The 20,855-nt window shown below is 46.5% G+C and overlaps 1 protein-coding gene across 26 annotated transcripts in view; it reads right to left on the reverse strand.

Moving 5' to 3' along the window:
- LOC138736376 (sorbin and SH3 domain-containing protein 1) overlaps nucleotides 1–20,855 on the reverse strand; it is a 222,825-nt gene that overhangs the window by 92,575 nt on the left and 109,395 nt on the right. For 16 of the 26 annotated variants that reach the window (XM_069885797.1, XM_069885793.1, XM_069885801.1 and 13 more), the window contains exons 6-14: nucleotides 19,961–20,299; nucleotides 17,268–17,412; nucleotides 11,516–11,545; nucleotides 9,740–9,900; nucleotides 9,579–9,642; nucleotides 8,215–8,289; nucleotides 6,330–6,419; nucleotides 3,355–3,417; nucleotides 2,027–2,074 (exon numbers count right to left, since the gene is read on the reverse strand). In XM_069885797.1, coding sequence (XP_069741898.1) covers nucleotides 2,027–2,074; nucleotides 3,355–3,417; nucleotides 6,330–6,419; nucleotides 8,215–8,289; nucleotides 9,579–9,642; nucleotides 9,740–9,900; nucleotides 11,516–11,545; nucleotides 17,268–17,412; nucleotides 19,961–20,299 — 1,015 coding nt within the window. Of the gene's footprint in view, nucleotides 1–2,026; nucleotides 2,075–3,354; nucleotides 3,418–6,329; nucleotides 6,420–7,555; nucleotides 7,619–8,214; nucleotides 8,290–9,578; nucleotides 9,643–9,739; nucleotides 9,901–11,515; nucleotides 11,546–17,267; nucleotides 17,413–19,960; nucleotides 20,300–20,855 lie in introns of all 26 variants that reach the window. The other 10 variants (XM_069885816.1, XM_069885815.1, XM_069885811.1 and 7 more) reach the window with 6 other exon arrangements.

The following is a 20,855-nucleotide window of genomic DNA, read 5'->3' on the forward strand; positions in this document are numbered from 1 at the left end:
GACAGAAAATGTGAGAGTAGTCTGTCATTCACCACTACCATTCAAATTTGCCCAGACTGCCTCCATTCCTGTATCTCCCAATGGAATGGATTTCCAGGAGTGGCCTGAAACACCATCTCTCAAGATACATCTCCTTTACCCACAGAAATCTATCTGCAAACTCTAAAAGAAACACTGGAACTATCAGGCAGGAGCGATTCAGAACCCCATTATCCAACATGAGGGCAAGTTGTTCTTCAGAATCAGTGTCTGGCGTCATTAAGTTTTTCCTTTGTGGTTTGAGTTCATTGACATTCGATTCTGGAGTTGAATCTTATTTGCAGAAGTTTTGTGATGTTTCAAAGTTTGTGGCTGTCACCAGGAAGGGTAGCCACGGAAACCACAGAGCGAGTGGAGGCAGCGATTGGAAGGTTTGGTGATGTTAGTTTGTCCGACCCCCCACACTTCTCCCCTTCTTTATCTGTGCCACAAACACAAGATGGGGCTGGAACCTTCAGATGAATTGACAGCAGTGAACAGATCAAACTGCGGTGTGGCTGGTTATGGCAATGAAAATCTTGACATAAGATTATTTTAAGTGAAACAAGAAAGCCTACAGATGCTGTGATTATAGTGAAAGCACACAAATGCTGGAGGACCTCAGCTGGTCTCGCAGCGTCCAATAGGAGGTAAGGATATATCACTGATGTTCTGGGCCCTGGGGAGAAGGAAAGAAAGGACACGAGGAGGAGCAGAGACCAACAGACGTAAGGTGTTAATTGGACAGGGATAGGACAAGTGAGGAAAGATGAGAATTGATCGGGGTCACCTCTCTTCTCTCTTGTCTGATCATTATCCAATTATTTCCTTTTTCACCTGTTGGTCCATTCCCCATCCCCCTGTACTTTCTTTTCCTCTCCCAGCCTTTTAATTTAGGCACCCGTCTGCTTTTCACTCGTACCTTGAAGAAGGGCTCAGGGTCAAAACATTGGTTATGTATCCTTACCTATGGACAGCACGAGGCCTGCTGAGTTCCCCAGCACTTCTGTGTTTTCACAAGACTTGATTTGAAAATTCAGAAAAATTTCAAAACAGTTCTTACAAAGTGTCATCAATCTGAAAGAGCAACAGTTTCTCTTTCCAAAGATACTGCCGAGTGTTTCCAGCATTTTCTGTTTTAAACTTGTTTATTTTCACCTTTCACTCATACCACTCAAACACAGGTCTTCTCACTTTTCTGGACGTGATGGGAATTCATTGCCCTGAAATATTAAGGTATTTCTCCAAAGATTCTGCTTTTCCTGATGAGTATACCAGCATTTTCTGTTTTTACCTCAGAGGTCCAGCACCTGTTACAACCTAACTTTGTTACAACCTGCTCATCCTTAATTCCACTGAGAGTAAAACCAGGTGAAGTGTGAAAGCAGCACTGGGTCTAACGTCATCGGTTGGAATGATTTTCATTCCCCGTACTGTGGCGATCTTCCACGGGGATGGTTAAGGAAGCATTGTTGCCATTATATAGCACTTGAAGTACTGATACAGTCTCGATCCACCAAAGAAAGAAATAGAGGAAATGCAACAGAGACTGGTTCCACGGTTGGTAAGTTTACTGTGCAAGAGATTAATTAACCTAGGCACATGTTCTCCAGAGTTTAGTAGGAGAGATCGCATCAAAACTGATGAAATTCTTGAAAGACTGGCTTCAAGGGAGGAGGGATCTCGGATCTGGTGATGTTGTCTGACACCAAGGGGTCAGCCATTTAAGACTGAGATAAAAAGATTTTTTTCTCTCTTGAGAATGGAGGTGGACTTTTAAAATCCCCCACTCTGGACAGTTGCGGCAGCTTTGTCACCGCACGCAATTAAATCAGAGCTGAATGGACATTAAGGGAATCAAGGGATGGTGGATCATTCGGGGAAGCAAGATCCACCGTGGAGTATAATCAGGGAGTCATGGAGCATAGATATTGTGAGAAGCAGGCGAGGGAGGTCAACGCCCAACTGCAAGGATGTTTCCATTTTATCACAAGGAAGCTGTACTCACCGTCCTCTGAATAACAGTATCGTTGGGGATAGTAATCCAGTTCGTCATCTGGAAGGAAAGGAAGCGATGAGTAAACCACCCTGAGTTTGTACCAGAATTCCATTTCACTGTGAGGATACACATATGGACCATTCCCGTTCTCCCATTTTATGGAGTCTGTGTAAAGTATCCTAACGCATAGCCAGGTGTACAAAAAGGCGTCTTCTCTGTGAATGAACATAATGCACACAATTCCAATTTGAACAGCTTTGGACTGTCCAGTATTGGGATACTGGTTAATTTTCGCATGGAGTTTCCAGAAAAGTGAAAATAGACCCGGATGGCATTAACCCCGGCTTCTCCAGTTTCTATTAGAGCTTTCAACCCCCCACCCACCCCCCCCCCCCAACATCTCTCTTTGTCTTCCATCCTCTAGCTCTGTCTCTCCCTCTTTCAGGTACTCGGACACAGATAATGCACTGGCAGACGTGGCTGGAGGAGTGTAGCTGGGATATTCAGGTGGCCGGGGAGAGGACACCTTTCGGTCACCTAAACCTGCCAGCTGAAGGAGAGCCGCATCCCATTAGTGCTTTCAGGTGCAACGGGGGATTCTCTGAGCCGGAGATTATACCTAAAGGAGGAGGGTTAGGTAAGTGCTCCTCCTGGCCGGGTTCTCCACTTTCAGGTGGCCACCCAACAGCTGCATTGGGGTAGAATAGGCGGCTTTACAGTCGAGTATTCTGGCCACCTGAAAACGGCTTCTCTCTCTCTCTCTCTCTCTCTCTCTCTCTCTCCCCTTTTCTCTCTATCTCCTTTCACAGAGCCAAAAACAGTCTCTCTCACCTTTCCTCTTTCCTGTCTTCTCATCAGATCCAATTAACACCTTTTGTCTGCTGGTCTATACTCTTCCCCCTCCCATTCTTCCTGTTTTCAGGCAGCCTTTGAATGCAGACGCTTGGCTCTCTATTTATGACTTATATGCTGTTGAAGGGCTCAGATCCGAAATGTCTTTACCACTGGACATTGTCAGACTGGATGAATTCCTACAGCATTTCTATGTGTTTAATAAAATAGCAACTCCTTATTAGGACTCTATCCTCGAGGAATACTCTTGCAAAATAGTTATTTTTATCTTTCATTGCTTCCTTCACTTTAGACCATCTCCTTTCGGGTTCTTAGCCCTTTTACAGAGCTACTGAATTCTGAGTTGCGCGGAAACAAACCTCTCACTGTCACCTCCGCTCCTCTGTGAAGGATCTGTTTACATTGCCACTACAGTTTCTGGTCACAGAGCAAAGGAAATTCTGCGTTAGAAATGCCAGAGTAGGCAGTTGAAAAACAAAGAGTACCTTCCAGAGTCTCTCTCTTAGCAACTTCTGAGAAGACATAGGTTGGGGTGTAAGTCTCACTTTCTAGAAAGAAATGGAAAGAAGCTAAAGTGGATGCAACTTGAAGAGGAAAGCAATTAGCCGGATAGGTCACACAGGAAAGCAGAAATAAATTGCTTTGAAGGGACTGGAGGTGGTTCAATACCAAGGCTGGAATGTTTCTCCCGGCCCTCTTCTGAATTCCAAAGATTTATCTGGAAACTGTCCCGAACAACATTCTTAACCCAAACCTTAGATGATTAATAGAAGACCCATCATCCAAGAGCAGCCATGCCCTCACCAATCACCCATCTGCACAGATCCAATCAAGGGACAGTTTTGGAATCCAGACAGTTTCCTTTCTCAGTCCATCAACAGAGCCCATGTGTGGGACATGTCCAGTAAAGCAGCCATGGACCAAGGGCCTGTACCACACAGGATGCTTCAAACTCTTAATCTACCTACCAATAAAATTATTGTAAGCCTCAGCCTTCACATACATGGTGGAATCTCATTTTATTTTAGTTTTAATTTCCAATGGACAAAAACTATTGCCATGAAAAGAAACACGAGTGATTTGACAACTCAAGCAGGGAATTCATATTTGGTGCCAGAGAAAATGGGCGAGGTACTAAATATCTACTATGCCAAGGAGAAGAAGAGTGACAGGGAGGATAATGTGGAAAATTCACGTTAGGGCATGTTGACATAAAAAATGAGGTGGTACCAGGTCATCGGAGGAACATTAAAGTAGATAAGCCCTCAGGCCCTCATGGGAAATATCTGTGGTTATTGAAAGAGGCAAGGGCTGGGGCCTTGACAAACACCTCTGCATCGTCACTAGCGACAGAGAGGTCCCAGAAGACCGTAGAGTTGTACCTTGGTTCAAGTAGGGAAGAATGGGAGGAAATTATGGACCGGTGACACTCACATCAGAAACAATTGGAAAGAATACCAAGGAATAGGATTTCTGCATATTCAGAAAGTCAGGGCCCGATTAGGGACAGTGAGGTGCATGTCTTCTTACCAATTTGCTTTGAGTTTATTTGGGGAGGTGACCAAAGGTGGTGACAAGGGTAGGACGGTGGCTGTTGTCTACATTAGTAAGACATTTGACAAGGTCCTTCATGGTAGGCTGAAACAGAAAATGGGGTCCACAGTGGGTTGATAGTTTGGATACAAAATTGGATGGTCATCTAAAACAGAGGTAGGTGGTGGAAGGGTGTTATTTAGGCTGGAGGCCTGTGAGCAGTGGTGTTCTGCAGGGATTGATGTGGTCACCCCTGTTGCTTGTGATAAAGCATGATACAAAGATACAAAGATCGGTGGAGTTGTGCACAGTGTAGAGGACAATCAATGGATATCAATTTGCTAAAGATATGGGCAGAGAACTAGCAGTTGGAGTTTTATGGGAATAAGTGTCAGTTGTTGCACTTTGGGAGGTCAAATATAAAGGGACTGTGTATAGATAATGGCAAGCTGTAAAGCATTGATGTGCAGATGGATTCAGCTCCACAGCTCCTGGAAAGTGGCCATGCAGGGTAGTAAAGAAGGGGTAGGTTGGCTTGGCTTCATTGGGCAGAACACTGAGTGTAAAAGTAAAGAGATCATGTTGCAGCAATGTAAAACTTTGGTGAGGCTGCACTTGGAGTACTGTGTTGCCCCCATTAAAGGAAGAATGTCGAGGCTTTGGAAAAGGTTCAGAAGAGGTTTAACAGGATGTTGTCTGGTTTAGAAGGTAAGACTTCAAGACAGAAGTCAGACAAACTTGGGTTATTTTCTCTGAAGTATCAGAGGCTGATGGAGGTTTATAAAATTATGATAGGCATTGATAGGGTGGACATTTAGAATCTTTTTCCCAGAGTGAAAGGGTCATATATTAGATAATGTGTTTTAAGTTGAGGGAAGGAAGTTTAAAGGGGATGCGTGTGCCAAATATTTTACACAGAGAAGGTGGGTGCCAGTAGTGATGGAAGCAGATGCAACAGTAGTGTTTGAGTACATGAATATGAAGGGGATATCTATCGGGTGCAGGCAAGAATTTTTAGTTTAATTTCTGAATAGCATTTTATGCAATGTGCAATTCATCAGATCAGAATTACCTCAAGTATTAGGAGGTTATGGGTAGAGGTCAAGTGTACCCCGACTTACAGCTACATCTTTGCAGAGTCCCTGGTGTCGAAGGGATGTGTTAAATCCTTCTTTTATCTATTTAGCAGTGATCATGTGAGGAAGATGCATAGGAGAGGAATGATGGGAGTTGGAAGGGAATTAAAATAAAACAAAAGAAAATGCCAAAATCTGCTGAAGAAGCCAAATCCCTTTGCCTCTGCTCCAAAGAGGCTCTGTACACTTCCAGGTCATTGTGGAATGGACATCCCCATGAAGGGGGTAAACTCTTCTCATTCCTTCACTTGAAATGACTGATGCACCAAGAAGTTCAGCAGGGCAAATAGTGCCTCCATGGAACAAAAGTGAAGATACATCGCCAATGAGTTGCCCACTGACATAAACAATTCTGAGTGGATCGCATATCTTTTGGTCGCCATCAGAGAGCAGAGTTCCAAACATATGGAGGGTAGTTGGTGAGTCGAGGTGAGGAACCCACGCATACTGCAGACTCCTGGCGACTACGCTCAGAGGACTCACACCTTGCTGCAGATGACTGGGGACTGGCTGAAGGGGTACCAGGTATCGGAACCGGGATGCGAGAGCATGCCGCAGGCGCTGAAGGCTTCCTGATCATGTCAGAGGTTTGGATCTGGTTGCCGATGGTTTGGACTGTAGCCTGTGTTCTTGCAAAGGCTGTGGGAGCACTGGACACTCAGTGAGTCTGGTGGTGGGGACGGGGAGGACTCTACTTTGCATCTTTTTCTCTGACTGTAAGAGGCACTGGGCAATTTCTGCTCATGTGAATCTTTGCCTTATGACAAAGTCAATTTCATGTAATACTACACCTGTTTTATCTTGAATCTCTTGAGATCTTGAGATCAGAGCAGAATCTGTTTTTCTTGTTTGAATATTTTGAAGCCAGTGGTCAAGGGACTCTTGATAGACAGAAGATGAGGGTGACAGGAGAGAGGCAAGAATATTTGAGGTGACAATCAGATCACCCAGCAGTGACTTCCAAACAATCCTAATTGGTGTTTACTGCACAGATCTGTTTCCTGGATTTCTGACCTCCTGTCAACCATTCCTGCAGGATTCACACACCACAGCCATGATCATCTTCACATCCAACCCTACTTATCAAGCTGAGCAAAACAAAGCAAATTAGTCCAACAGTGGACTTCCCCAAATATTTTTATATGTGGACGCAGTGTATTCAAATGTTGGGGGGGTGGGTGGGGGGCGTACTGAAATTAATTCCACTCGGATAGTAACTGCCCAGATTAAGAACTTCCTCTAAAATTAAATTGAATGCTTTTGAAGAAGGTTGGAGATTGTCAGCATAATTACCACTGTTTTAATGTGCATCCTGCCTACCTTTGGATATTCAAAATCAAACCTGCAGAGACAAGAACTGGCCATCAAGTTGGTGTGACTAGATGGAGCACTTCAAGGATGAGTAGTCAGGTGGCCAATAGTATATGTTTGGGACAGAGGTCAGTAACAACTGATGCATCATCCCACCAAGGTCTAACGTATCATCCCACTAATGACTGATGCATCATACCGCCAATTGTGTGTATCTGGGGGATGGAACAATTGAAGGCAAAAAAACCTGTGACCAAGTCTCCAAGCCCGTATCCATTCAGAATTGACATCGCAAACCACAATTGACTCATCTTGGTAATTTTGTTGGCTGAGAAGGGTATTGGATACGTCCAGACCAGTGGGGTAGGCGTGCTCACTGTTGTGAGCTGTGCTGTGAGAAAGTGACATTTTAGAATGCCGGAATCTCATTCCCAGTCAGGCACAAAGATCCACAACATCTAATAAAGGGGTTCCTGACTATAATGTGTACAGGTGCCCTGGAGAGAGAAAAGGCAGATTTGTTTTGCAACTATCTTCATGTTAGTGCCACACCACCACTGTTAGATGCAAGCACAGCAAAGCTTCTACCTCTCTGCTAAAGGCCAGGGCATATGCAACGTAATGAAACCCATGGGATGGCAGAGACAATTTTTGGAAGCAGAAAGGAATCTGTGTGGTGGATGGTAGATTCCATTCCCTGCGTTACCTTCCAATTTAGGACTAGGTGTCGTCTCAGGGAACACGTAGCTGGGAGTATAAGGATTTTCCTCTGCGGCAGAAAAGAAAAAGGAGATTGCAACTCCAAAAACCATCTCACCCACATCTAATTCCCACTGATCCAACGGGCTGGAGATCCACACCTTAGCAGGCAACACAAACACCAACCCTTGCTTCCCTTTCCCCTATCTAACAGACATCCCTTGACATGCTTGCCTCATATCAATAGCCCTCCCAAGTTGAAGCCCCTAAATCTGCCAAACCCAGGCTCAACCCTGATTGGGTCCAGGATCTTGCCGCGGCAAATGGCTGAGATTCTCTGAACGGTGTTCATTTCTGGGTGGCAGAAGTAAATGCAAATCACCATGAGAGTCTCACCAGTCCTCACAAGCAAGCCCCCTGCTCCCAGATTCCCATATCCCTTCATTCACCAATTGCATAGATTGACACATTTCAATCACGACACATACTGGGAGCCTGCTTGGTGTTTGGAGAGAAATCCTCATCACCACCATTTCAACCCTCTGCAATGGAACATCAGACATTTCCATGCAGAGAGCTATCAGCTACCAAGCTAAACCACATTAAATAAACTTGGGGACTGGGGACACGGCAGCGCCATAGCCCGACGCTCGTAGCCGCTGGTACCTTCTCCTTTGCGCTGCCATTCAAGGATCTCAGGGAAGCTGTAGGTAGGGCGGTAGAGGTTTTCTTCATGCAAGTCTGAGCGGAAAGGAAGGGCAATGAGAGACAAAAACTTGGAGGCTCAACAGAAAGAAGACGAAATCACACAGAAAGGTCATGGAAGTCACCCATTCCATCTGAGTCTTGAGGAAGGGTGCAGATGCTAAAGGGAGTGGCATGGTTAGTGCAGCGGATAGCGCAACACGATTACGGTGCCAGCAACTTGGGTTCAAATCCAGTATCTGAATGGGTTTCCTCTGGGTGTCAGGTTTCCTCCCACCATTCACAAAATGAAAATGGTGACCGACCACTTCTACCCATCCCATGAATGGTGTCTGGCCTAAGTAGTTCTGTCTGGATATTTACGTTATTAGTATTTACAGCCCCTTCAGTCCAGTTAGTCCTACAGACACCTTCTCCCAGCCACATTCTTCTCTTTCTCCCCATACATAGCCTCCCCTGACAGACGTTGAGCACCTTTGCTTTGATTGCTGCAATAGCAAGGACCTCCTAGTGGCCAACCATTTCAATTCCATGCACTATTTCTACACTGACGTCCATGCCTTCAAACACTGCCAAACCTGCAAACTGGAGGAACAATATTCCATCTGGGCACTCTCCAACCAGACAACATTAACATCAACTTCTGCAATCTCCATTAACATCCTCCCCAGAGTCTCTCTCTTTCTTTATCCCTCTGTCTCCTTTTCTCTTGCTCCTCATCCCCTTCCGTCTCCATTCAAAGATCTTCCCTATCAGAATGTTTCCCTTCAATCTCCCACTTGCACTCACCTGCTAGCCTGTACTCACCCCCCCCCCCCCCACCCTGCTTCCTCCTCCCTCCTTCCCACACCTTTGTATTTAGGTGCGCCTGGCTGTTTTTGTTTATGTCAGGCCCTTTACTTCCTCTGGGTGCTGCGTGCCCTACTGTTTGAATGTTGCGTAAGTGTCTGCTGTTTACTTCAGCTGCACAGAGAGTCCCACACACCACTCACAGTCTGACCATAGGTTCCTCTCAGATACCCCAGTAGGTTTCTTAATCACTTCCTACCTTTTTTACCTCCCATCAAATGGAGACCTTCCTGGGCCTAATTTAGCAAGGCCGTTCTATCGCTGCTGCAACCTTCCTTGGAAGTCACAGTCCCAAACAATGGAACGGGAAGGGCAAAGGTCTCCCCTGCCTCAACGCAGCTCTTGATTAATCACAGCGATGTAGCATGGGAAAGCAGCCACCACTGCTTTAAACTGTTCAAGGAGGATCAAGGAATTCAGCTCATGGGCTGGAGAACTTGCCGAGTTAAATGCTACAACTTGGAGAATCAAGTTACCTTTGCTAAGTTTGTGGATCTGTTTGAACATCGTCTTGTACCAATCTTTCGGCCGCTCCACATTCTGCAGATCCAAGAGGAAAGAGATGTTAGAACCAGTCTCGACGGAGCGGAAGGCGAACAGTCTCATTGCAGCACAGTGTCAGCTGACACCTCCTCACCTTGATCCCTAGATCCTCGGGGGCAATGAAGGAAGAGTTGGTGACCCGGGTAGACTTTGGGTGTCTGCTGTCCATCATTCCTCCTGCGTTGACAGCAGTGCAGGCTCCTTCTGCAGCTGGGATAGCTGTGTTCTGATCAAGTAATCTATCTGGCACAAAGTCTGGTAAAAAAAATATAAGGAACACAAATATGTGCAGAAACAAAAATACACCAACTTTGCAGCAATGTTTAAATCATTAGGTTGCACAGTGCCTAATAAGGAAGCAAGTGGAATCACTATTTACCTCTAGGGTTAACCATAGTTTGAATTCAAGGGAACATATTTAGCAGCCAACAGCTTTTACTCTCAAGTGACCAGAGCAACTTGGATCAGATAATATTCAGAATTTTTTTCATTCTGATACTTGTTGAAGTCACGTCATGTGGATTGTCGCCAGATGCTGTCAGAGTGTGTGCTGGTTACAAATGTCATCAAATAGATGATATGACTGGGGGCAAGTCGAATCCAATGAGTTGCTCTCATGCTCTCTCACTTGCAAACAGTCTAAACAAACTGGGTAGAGCTAATACACCAGGATACACTGGACAGGGCACCCCACCAAACTGACATGTGAATTGTCCACAAGTATCCATGGCCAAAGCCAGGTTTGGTCCTACTTCTATGGGTGGTTGAAACCCACCACTTAAAGTAGACATTATTTCATGAACCCCACTCAATTCCCCATATTCTGCATCTTTTTCCAAATATTTATACAGATATGAACACTTCTTCATTAAGCATTACTTTAAACACCTACTCTGAGTCAATCCCACTTCTCCAGTCTCTTTAATATCACTGGAGTGATTCTTATCATATCTCCTGACCTCTTGCTGCATTCTGCGAGATGATGTCGAGACACACTATAACCCAAACTCACAAACACTTTCTTCAGGGTAATTAGGGATGGGCTATAAATATGAGTCTTGTCCTCCTTTGAAAATTTGAATTGCAAATAAAAAAATCAATCAAAACAGAAAATACTCAGGCCAACATCTGCATTATTTGCCATTTACAAAATCGATTATCCATTTTACTTTAAAAGGTGTAAATGTTTTCATGAACTTAGTTGTAATTTTCACTTCTAAAGTGTAAATGTTTTCATGATTAGAACCTACAGCACAGAACAGGCCCTTTGGCCCACAGTGTTGTGCTGTCTAGAATTTCCCTACTGCATACCTCTGTTCCATGTATCTGACTAACATCTCTTAAAAGATCCTATTGCATCTGCCTTCACCACCGTGGCGGTGGCGCATTCCATGCACCCACCCCTCTCTGTGCGAAAAACTTACCTCTTGCAATCCCCTGTACATTATTCCCACCTTATAATTCTGGCCCCTCGTGTAAGCCATTTCAGCCCTTGGGGGCAGGGGGGGGGGGGGGAAACCTCTCACCATCCACATGATCAAATACTATTATATCATATAATTACAAATTCTATCTTGTAGCAAACCAAATGCACGTTTCAGGGGAGCATCAGGACAACAGCAACCCAAATGCAGATTTAATGGGGAGCTTGGTAGATTGTCAGCCGACAGCCTGGTACAACCATGGGTTGGGTGTAGAGAGCAGCAGTGCCAGGGTCACACAGACATCCCGAGAAGGATCTAAAGCGATCAGCAGTGCCATTTCCACATTAGGGCCTGGTTTACCTGCTCTCACCCAAGCTGCAGGACCTGCTGGGAGTGGCTCTTTGCAGAAGATTTTGAAAAGGAGGAATAACGGGATTCTCACTTACCTGACTGGCTGTTCAAGCGCTTCTGTTGTTCTGGTGAGAGAACAGAAACATGCCTTTAGATGCATTGTCCACTAAGGAAGAGGGCCTGTTATTTTCGAACCCACTCCATTTGGGTGTGCAAGTCCAAATGCCATCTCACTCTTTTCAGCAATAACAATACACTTTATGTATCAAATAAGTCCTTGATAGTGAATGTAAACCAACTAGTCCATTTCCTGTTCACTAGTCGGCATAACCAGGCTGCTCGTCAACAAATGGGAGACATCGTCAGCTCTCTTTACCTAGGACATGATAACAACTGAGTGGGCCAGGCTGCAAGTTGGAGAGAAATGGACAGTCAACATCTCAGCTTAGAACCCTGCTTCAGGACTGAGGGTAGTGTTAGAGAAAGGGGTAGAAAGGATGTGATAATGAGAGGAGATCTCATAGAGGCTTTTCATATTTTGAAAGGTTTATATAGGGTGGATGTGGGTAAGATGTTTCTCTTGGTGGGTGAATCGAGGACAAGGGGTCATAGTCCGAAAATTAGAGATTATCCATATAAAACAAAGATTAGGAAGAACTTCTTTAGCCAGAGGGTCGTGGATCTGTGGAACTCACTGCCGCATACAGCAGTGGAAGCCAGATCACTGGGAGTTCTTTTCTTCTTTGGCTTGGCTTCGCGGACGAAGATTGATGGAGGGGGTAAAAAGTCCACGTCAGCTGCAGGATCGTTTGTGGCTGACAAGTCCGATGCGGGACAGGCAGACATGGTTGCAGCGGTTGCAGGGGAAAATTGGTTGGTTGGGGTTGGGTGTTGGGTTTTTCCTCCTTTGCCTTTTGTCAGTGAGGTGGGCTCTGCGGTCTTCTTCAAAGGAGGTTGCTGCCCGCCAAACTGTGAGGCGCCAAGATGCACGGTTTGAGGAGTTATCAGCCCACTGGCGGTGGTCAATGTGGCAGGCACCAAGAGATTTCTTTAGGCAGTCCTTGTACCTTTTCTTTGGTGCACCTCTGTCACGGTGGCCAGTGGAGAGCTCGCCATATAACACGATCTTGGGAAGGCGATGGTCCTCCATTCTGGAGACGTGACCCATCCAGCGCAGCTGGATCTTCAGCAGCGTGGACTCGATGCTGTCGACCTCTGCCATCTCGAGTACTTCGACGTTAGGGATGAAAGCGCTCCAATGGATGTTGAGGATGGAGTGGAGACAACGCTGGTGGAAGCGTTCTAGGAGCCGTAGGTGGTGCCGGTAGAGGACCCATGATTCGGAGCCGAACAGGAGTGTGGGTATGACAACGGCTCTGTATACGCTTATCTTTGTGAGGTTTTTCAGTTGGTTGTTTTTCCAGACTCTTTTGTGTAGTCTTCCAAAGGCGCTATTTGCCTTGGCGAGTCTGTTGTCTATCTCGTTGTCGATCCTTGCATCCGATGAAATGGTGCAGCCGAGATAGGTAAACTGGTTGACCGTTTTGAGTTTTGTGTGCCCGATGGAGATGTGGGGGGGCTGGTAGTCATGGTGGGGAGCTGGCTGATGGAGGACCTCAGTTTTCTTCAGGCTTCAGGGAGTATTTAAACAAGAAATAGACAAGTATCTTATTAGTGAGAGCATCAAGGGATATGGGGGAAATGCCAGAAATTGGAACTAGTGTAGAGTAGCTTAGTGTAGATTTACGGAACAGACTCGATGGGCCTAGTGGCCTGCTTCTTTCCTTTTGTCTTATGATCTTGTGAAATAAGGTTGCATGGGAAAGCCAAGGTGGATGAGAAGGAAAGAGAAAGGGACCAAGGAGATTGGGTTGCTTGAAATTGAAGAATTCAATGTTGGTGGGGTTCTGTTCTCACCCCCCCCCCCATACCTAGTCCCTGGATAACCAGTTCCTTCTCCACCCATTCACTAACCACAAACCAGTCCCATCATATCCCTTCACTTACTGCTCATGACATACAAAGTAGGATTGGCCATTTGGCCTGACATGCCTGCTCACGGCTGATCTGGCCGTGGACTGTGCTTCAGGATTAACTTAGTCTCAAAAGCAAAGACCCCGCCCTAAATGCTTGCAAACTATCAATTCCGATTCCGCACGTTCTATTACTATAGTACTACACTGCCTTCAACTTTTAAACGAAAATGGAAACATGCCTTAGCTGAATAGTAAAAACACGCCTCAGGCCCTCAGTCAGCTGGCTGGTTTGTTTCGATGTCGGCGAGACGCTATGAACGTCATTAATAGCATGATACGATAAATAATGTCATTCAAATTTAACTTTACTGAGTTAGTTAAGTATCTGTCTAGACTGATGAAAGTTTTGGATCAGTGTGGTGTGATGTGAGAGAGAGTGGGGCGGGCGTGCTTAGTAATGAGAGGATATGGTGGACGTTTCAACAGTTTTAGGTGGCACAACCCAGTTCACGACATTTTCATTTCCTCATTTTGTTTCCCTGAAAATTTAAATTGTAGTTTTGTTATTTTTGACATTGAAATTGATACCTCGATGAAGGTAATTGTATTACTGAAATGTCAGACATATTATCTAGCTCTATAGTAAATGAATACCTTTTATTACTTTGCTATGCAAGTAAAAAATTTGTGTTTTAATATTTATGTGTATTTTTTTTTAAATTTAGGGCCCCTTTATAACATTTGCGACAGGCCCCGCACCAGCTTTATCTGGCCCTGGCTTCATAACCACCCACACCTGCACCTCCCTCCTTGGTTATCTCTATCCATAATTCCTCTTTATTCTTCAAAAAACCATCTATCTGTGACTTAAATACATTCCATGAGATGCTTCAGCTGTTTCCTTTGGCAGAGAATACCACCAATTCATATCAGGAGAAGCAGTTCTTCCTCACCTCTGTCTTAAATCAACTCCTCTTAATCTTGTGGCCACGTTATATCATTTTAGTTTCAGCGGCCAGTGGAAACAACCTCCTAGCGTCTACCTTGTCTGTTGCTTTCAGGTTATTACGTCTCTGTAAGAACTGCCTCCTCATCTTTCTCCACTCCAATGAGTACAATCTGAGGCTACTTAATCTCTCCTCATAAGCTAACCCCTCATGTCCGGAATGAAGTTGGTGAAACCCCTCTGCACTGTCACCAAAGACAGTATTTGGGAGAGTTGGTGGCCGACTGTTTCCACCTGACCACCAGCTCTGCCTGAAATGGTTCCACCAATCTATTCCTTTCACCAGCTGTCTTCACCTTCACCCTCCCCTAAATCCACTCATCACTCCCCAGCGTCTGTGTCTTGACAAGGCTCAGTCACTCCATCATCCTTCACCCATCAAACACCAGCACGCTGAACAGTGGCGCACTGGCTCAGCCCCCTCTGGTTCAAGCTGCTGATCCACGACTGCATGGCCTGATCCAGCTCCAACAGGGTCACCACGTTTTTCATACGACTCAACAGTCGTCGGCCTCATCTTCAACAATGATGAGTCACACAATGAGAGGAGAGGTGGAAAATCTCATGAAATGGTGCAAGAAGAACAACCCAAGTCTCAACGTGAAGGAGATGACCGTGGACTTCCTGAGGACCAGGAACGACCACTCTCTACTACACATCAATAACTCTGTAGAACAGAGAGTTGAGAGCACCAAGTTCCTTGGAGTTCACTTAACTAGTGACCTATTGTAGACACACATCTCCTTGTTTGTTGGGAAGGCGCAATAGCGATTGCACTTCTTGGGAAGACCAAAGTGGGCAAGGCTACCGGCCACCATCATGTCAACCTTCTACAGGAGCTCCATCGAGAGCGTCCTGGCCAGCTGCATCACAGGGTGAAGAGAAATGGATCGGAGGTCAATCCACAGGACCATAAAAGTGACAGAAAGGATCACTGGGGTCTCCCTCCCTCTCCTACACCCCCAAATCCTCATCGACATGATCCATCAGGATTGATGTCTGAAGAGGGTGCAAAATCATCCAAGACTCTCATATATACAAAATAATATTTATTGACTTGTTTATATGGTTACTTGTCCTTCATATATATTATTGCCTTTTGAGAGTTATGTCTGGTTGTGCGCCTGGTCCGAGGATGCAATTGATGCAATTGAATGACTTTTGACTAGTTGATCCACTTATCACCTCTTGAATCCTCCAACTCTCTTTAATACAGCCCACCTTCCCCAGGGCAGGAGCAGAATCTTGACCTCCCTCCACAGATGCTGCCTGACCTGCCGTTCCTCCAGAAGCCTGCTTTGCGCCTCAGGTTCTTGCATCTACAGCCTCTTATGTCCCTTTAACCGGGCTTCCCTGGAAAACCAACAAGGTAGACTCTAGACGCTGGACAACGGGAGTCTGTAGACGCTGGAACATGGGAGCCTGTAGACGCTGGAACACAGGAGACTGTAGACACTGGAAAACGGGAGCAAGACACAAAGTACTGGAGGAAAAATCATTTCACAAAAATAACTCGACATGGTAACCATCACTTGCAGTATTGCAATGAGTGGTCTTAAGAGGACATTTATCTCCAAACCACCTAGATACATGGGCTATTTCTGTGGGAGAAGCTTTTGCTAAGTCATGGGCAGACATTGGGCAGGTGAAGTACTGCCATTCTCGAACTCAACCCAAGCCTGCCTGTCAGAGGTAACGGGCCATCTTCAACTGACCATTGGCACAAAACATCCGACTGGCACTCTCAAGTACCATCATTGCACCGGTAAAAGCCCATTCCATCCCTGGAATGAAGTCCCTATCCGATGCACCCCAGTTTTTCAGCGCTCCTGGAAAAATCTTGGGACATTTTACCTTGAAAAATGCACTTTGGAAATTTAGCATGGTGGGGTGGTTTTGCTCCTCGTGCTCTGTGATCTTGCAACGGATTAAAAACAAAACCATAGGAAATCTTGTCAGAGATTCCCTAGCTCAGTCCTTGCAGTGACTCTCCAAGCCAGAGCACAGGGGTTGCCAGTGATGGTGTGAATGCACCGTGGACTGTTCAAACCGCAAGATCCTACACCCTTCTAGTATTCCTGTCACTAGTTGCTGTCTGAAGGTCAGCAATCAGAAAGTCCACTAATTCTCTCACATGATTAGATGCTGTTTGAATGGACCAATAACATTCTAGTACCCAGTAAATTAAATCTTCAAAAAGGTTTGTTTGTCACTTTTCTCCTAATGTTGCAGGAATTAATCTTCTATTTTGGATACTCCAAACCGATAGCTCATTTAGCTACAGGGCCAATGACCAGTTGAATCCACTGCGGTCCTGAAAGGAGTTTGGACCTTCTCCCTGTGGCCTGTGTAGGTTTTTGCCTTGTGCTATGATTTCCTCCCACCCTCCAAAAACACACGGGTGGGTGGGATCATTGGGTGTAACTGGGCACCATGGTTTCAATGGCTGGAATCGGCTTTTACTGTGTTGTAAATTTAATTTTTTAAATTTAGACACAGCACCATAAGAGTGGCAGAAAGGATCACTGGGGTCTCCCTCCCTCTCCTCCACCCCCTGTCATCGACAGGACAGTAAAAAGCACTTCTGGCCCATGAGCACGTGACACCCAAATGCAGTACTTCAATTAACCAACAAGCTGGTCACAGAAGGTGACACATAGCGCCAGATTCGAACCTGGGGCACTGGTACAGTAATAGCGTTATGCTAACAACTACACAAACTATGTCTCCGCGCGGCAACCCGACAACCCAGGTTAGGTTATGCACCAAAAGTTCAGGTTAAATGTTTCATGTAGTGATTGCAGTTCACACCCCAAAGGCCATGGTTACAAGTACTTGGAATGGCAAGCTGAGACCCCTCCTTACCTCGATTGTGCTGGAGCAGGACTATCGTTGGATTCACAGAGGTGGTTGATGGGTAGGCTGACGATCTGTTGGATGAGGTGAGAACTGGGTGCAATCCCACACTCTCGATGGACGATACTCCTTCGCCCACCCTGGGCTCAGCATCCTTCCAGACAGGAGAATGGAGTCAGAGATGTCCATTGTGCCAGCATTCCAAAGCACCTCCCCAGACCCAAAGCTCCCAAGTCACCTCACTGGTCCCACCTGCCTGAAACTCCAAACGCTTTGCAACAATAGTCTCACCCCTTTCCCAGGCGGGAAGCTGTGTCAGGAGAAGCACAGGCAGGGTAGGGACCATCCTCAGTACATGAAGTCCAAGGTCCTCATGCACATCTCCAGATTTGGCACATATGTCCTACTGGAAAGATCTTCCATACATACTACTGTCATTCCCTGAAAATTCTCCAAGCATTAAGCATTGCATTCAGTTTGGTCGCCTCATTACAGAAAGGATGTAGATGCTTTGGAGATGGTGCAGAGGAGATTTATCAGGACGTTGCCTGGATTGGAGAACATGTCATGTGAAGCAAGGTTTATCAGAGCTCTGGAGCAATGAAGGATGAGAGGTGACTACATAGAGAAGCATTTAAGAATTTGAGGGGCACAGATAGGGTGGACAGCCAACACTTTTTATTCGCCCCCACCCCCACCGAGGTGCCAAGAGCAAACACCAGAGGACACATGTTTAAGGTGAGTGGGGAGATATCAAAGGTAAGTTTTTTGTTGCACAGAGTGATGGATGCCTGGAATACATTGACAGAGGTAGTGGTGGAGGCTAGTACAATAGGGACATTCAATAGTCTCATAGATAGGATCATGGACATAAGCAAAATAGAGGGTTGCAGATGTGAGGTAGGGAAAGATTGTGGAGTAGGTTTATATAGGTCAGCCCACATCATGGGGTGATGTGACTATGTTCACTGACCCTGCTGGAGGTTGCTGCTGGAACTGTTCAATCTCTATCTTTCGGATGGATATGAACAAACACCTTAAACATTCCTCTGCTAACAGACTCTCCTGCTCCTGAAAGGAATTCTCTCTTCAACAAAGTGCTGAATTCCCACACCACGATTTAATCTTTCCTTCGCCTCGAGGGAAGAATGTCAGTGTCTCTTGTCTCCTCTGTGGGCTCCTCCCTGCCCTTGACCATAGGGTCTCAGGCATAGAGGAAGGAATGGCAAGGCATCCCTGGGTTATTTGACTGCGGGATGAGAGGAGTGGGGCTCATCCTGGTCAATGGCAAGGACCACCTCAGTAGCCAAGTTTCTTCACCATCGAGTTCCAACAAGAGGCCCATATTTAACTTTCAATCAACACATCTCAACAGATAACAAGCTTCCAAAACACATCTTCACATAATTCCCTCTGGGACTTGACAGCTCAGCTGAATGGGAGGAGTTTGGCATTGGTGGGTCCAACCCATTCAGGAACTTTATTACATGCTGCCAAGTGCATATTAATCAAACATCAGGCAGGACATGCACAACATGCTTGCACTCAGTGTCCCAGTATCTAACCCTGGGGTCTGTTCACAGTGAGCTGGCACCGCAAGGCTCATCACAGTCCGATTGCACACACCCCCAACGTAGTTATCTCATGCAGTGACCATGCGAGGCAGCAAAGCTGATGCAGCAGCAACTCCAGGAACGCCTGCCGTGGGGACAGCTCTGACTGCCGAGAGTGAGCAGGAGCCTAGAGCAGCTTGTGTCAGGAGGAGTTGGAGAAACCCAGCAGGTCACGCAACATCCACAGGAAGTTCAAGGCAGTGCCCAACCAGACGCAACCTTGCATACCGATAAACCGACTCAGCCCGCCAACTAGGCGACATTGATTGGCTTCTCCAATTTGTGTTAACCCCACCTCCAGCGGTCTTCCTCTTTCCCTACTCATATCATCCTTCAGCTCCCCTCCCTTTCTCCTCCCATCCACTTCTTAGCCCTTTTCCTTTATCATTTCTCAGCTTCCTTATCTTCAACCTTCCATCTAGGACCTCTTAATGCTTCCCCCCCGCCCCCCCCCTTCCCCTTCCTACTGCTCCTCCCTCATCTTTTATTCAGGCCTACGCTAAATTTTGGCACTGCTGACAAATTGCTAAGACCCAAAAGATTAAATTAAATTGGGACATATAGTACAGCAACGGGCCCTTCCAGCCCATGAGCCTGTGCCAACCAAATACACCAATTAACCTACAAACCCTGTATGTATGGAGGGAGGGATGAAACCAGAGCACCCAGGGGAAACCCGCACGGTCATACGGAGAACGTACCAACATCTTACAGACAGCAGTGGATTAGAACATGGGCTGTGCTAAGATCTGTGCTAACTGTTTGGCTACCCTTTACTTCCTGTGGATGCTGCATGACCTGCTGAGTTTCTCCAGCACTTCGGTGTATTGACCCCAGCATCTGCAGATCTTCTTGTTTGCGACCAGAGATGTTTGATCAAGCTTGGTTAATGAAGCATAGGAACCCCTCCTGATAGAAACCTGCCCCTAGCACTAATCCACAGCAGACTACAATACCCAGGTGAGCAGTGCATGAGAGTAATGGTCCAGTCAGTGCCACAGACACGCTCAGCAACGGTTCAGGTGGTGACTGTCGAAGCAGGATTACAGCCGAGAGGGGAGGAAAGCAAGTTCAGAACCTGGCCCTTACTGTGCGTGGGGCAAATTCACCAAGCTCGGAGTCCGTGGCACTGTGTGGGTTGGCAGCTGGCAGTGGCAGCGTGGGCACTGGTGGATTAATGGGGGAGGAGGTGGAGCATGGAGAGTGGGGGACCCCTTTCTGCAGGTGCGGGGGGATGAAGTCGTCGAGTGTTGGCAGGGTCAGTTGTGCAAAGACGGGATGAGATGGTGAGGACGACGAGGCTTGCTCGGCTGATACCAGGGATGGAAGAAGCGTGTACGGACTCTCCTCGCTTTCACAGGTTGTGCCAGCAGGAGCTCTGCTTGACCAGGAGATCCCGTCAGACTGGGCTAAGGCAGCAGAGAGGTCCTGCAGGGAAAGAGCTTGCATTACTAAGTGAGGCTGCAGGAGAGCAACACCCAGCTGAACACCCCTTCCCTCTCATTGTGTGAGAGTGAACGCTCTCCTTTGCAGGCTACATGGAGGCAAAATCCAAACTGTGACAGGTAACTATGCACAGGTTTTAATCAGGGAGCAGCAGGTGAACCTCCAGGAAAGAAAGGACCCCACAAGCTGTCCCCTCCAACTCTAGGGCAGAGGGAGTCTCCACAACCTGTCTCCTCCCATTCAGGGATAGAAGGGACCCCACAACCTGTTCCCTCCCACTCTAGGACAGAGGGAGTCTCCACAACCTGTCTCCTCCCAATCAGGGATAGAAGGGACCCCACAACCTGTCCCCTCCCTCTCTAGGACAGAAAATTCCTCATTCCTGTCCCCTCCCATTCTGGAATAGAATGGTCCACAAAAGCTGTCCCCTCCTCCCCAAGGGCAGAGAGAGTCCCCACAATCTGTCCCCTCCCAATCTGGAATACAAGGGTCCCCACAACCTGTACACCCTCCCCTAGGGCAGAGGGAGTCACCACAA

This window comes from Narcine bancroftii, chromosome 6 (genome assembly GCF_036971445.1).
Source record: "Narcine bancroftii isolate sNarBan1 chromosome 6, sNarBan1.hap1, whole genome shotgun sequence".
Classification (NCBI taxonomy): Eukaryota; Metazoa; Chordata; class Chondrichthyes; order Torpediniformes; family Narcinidae; genus Narcine; species Narcine bancroftii.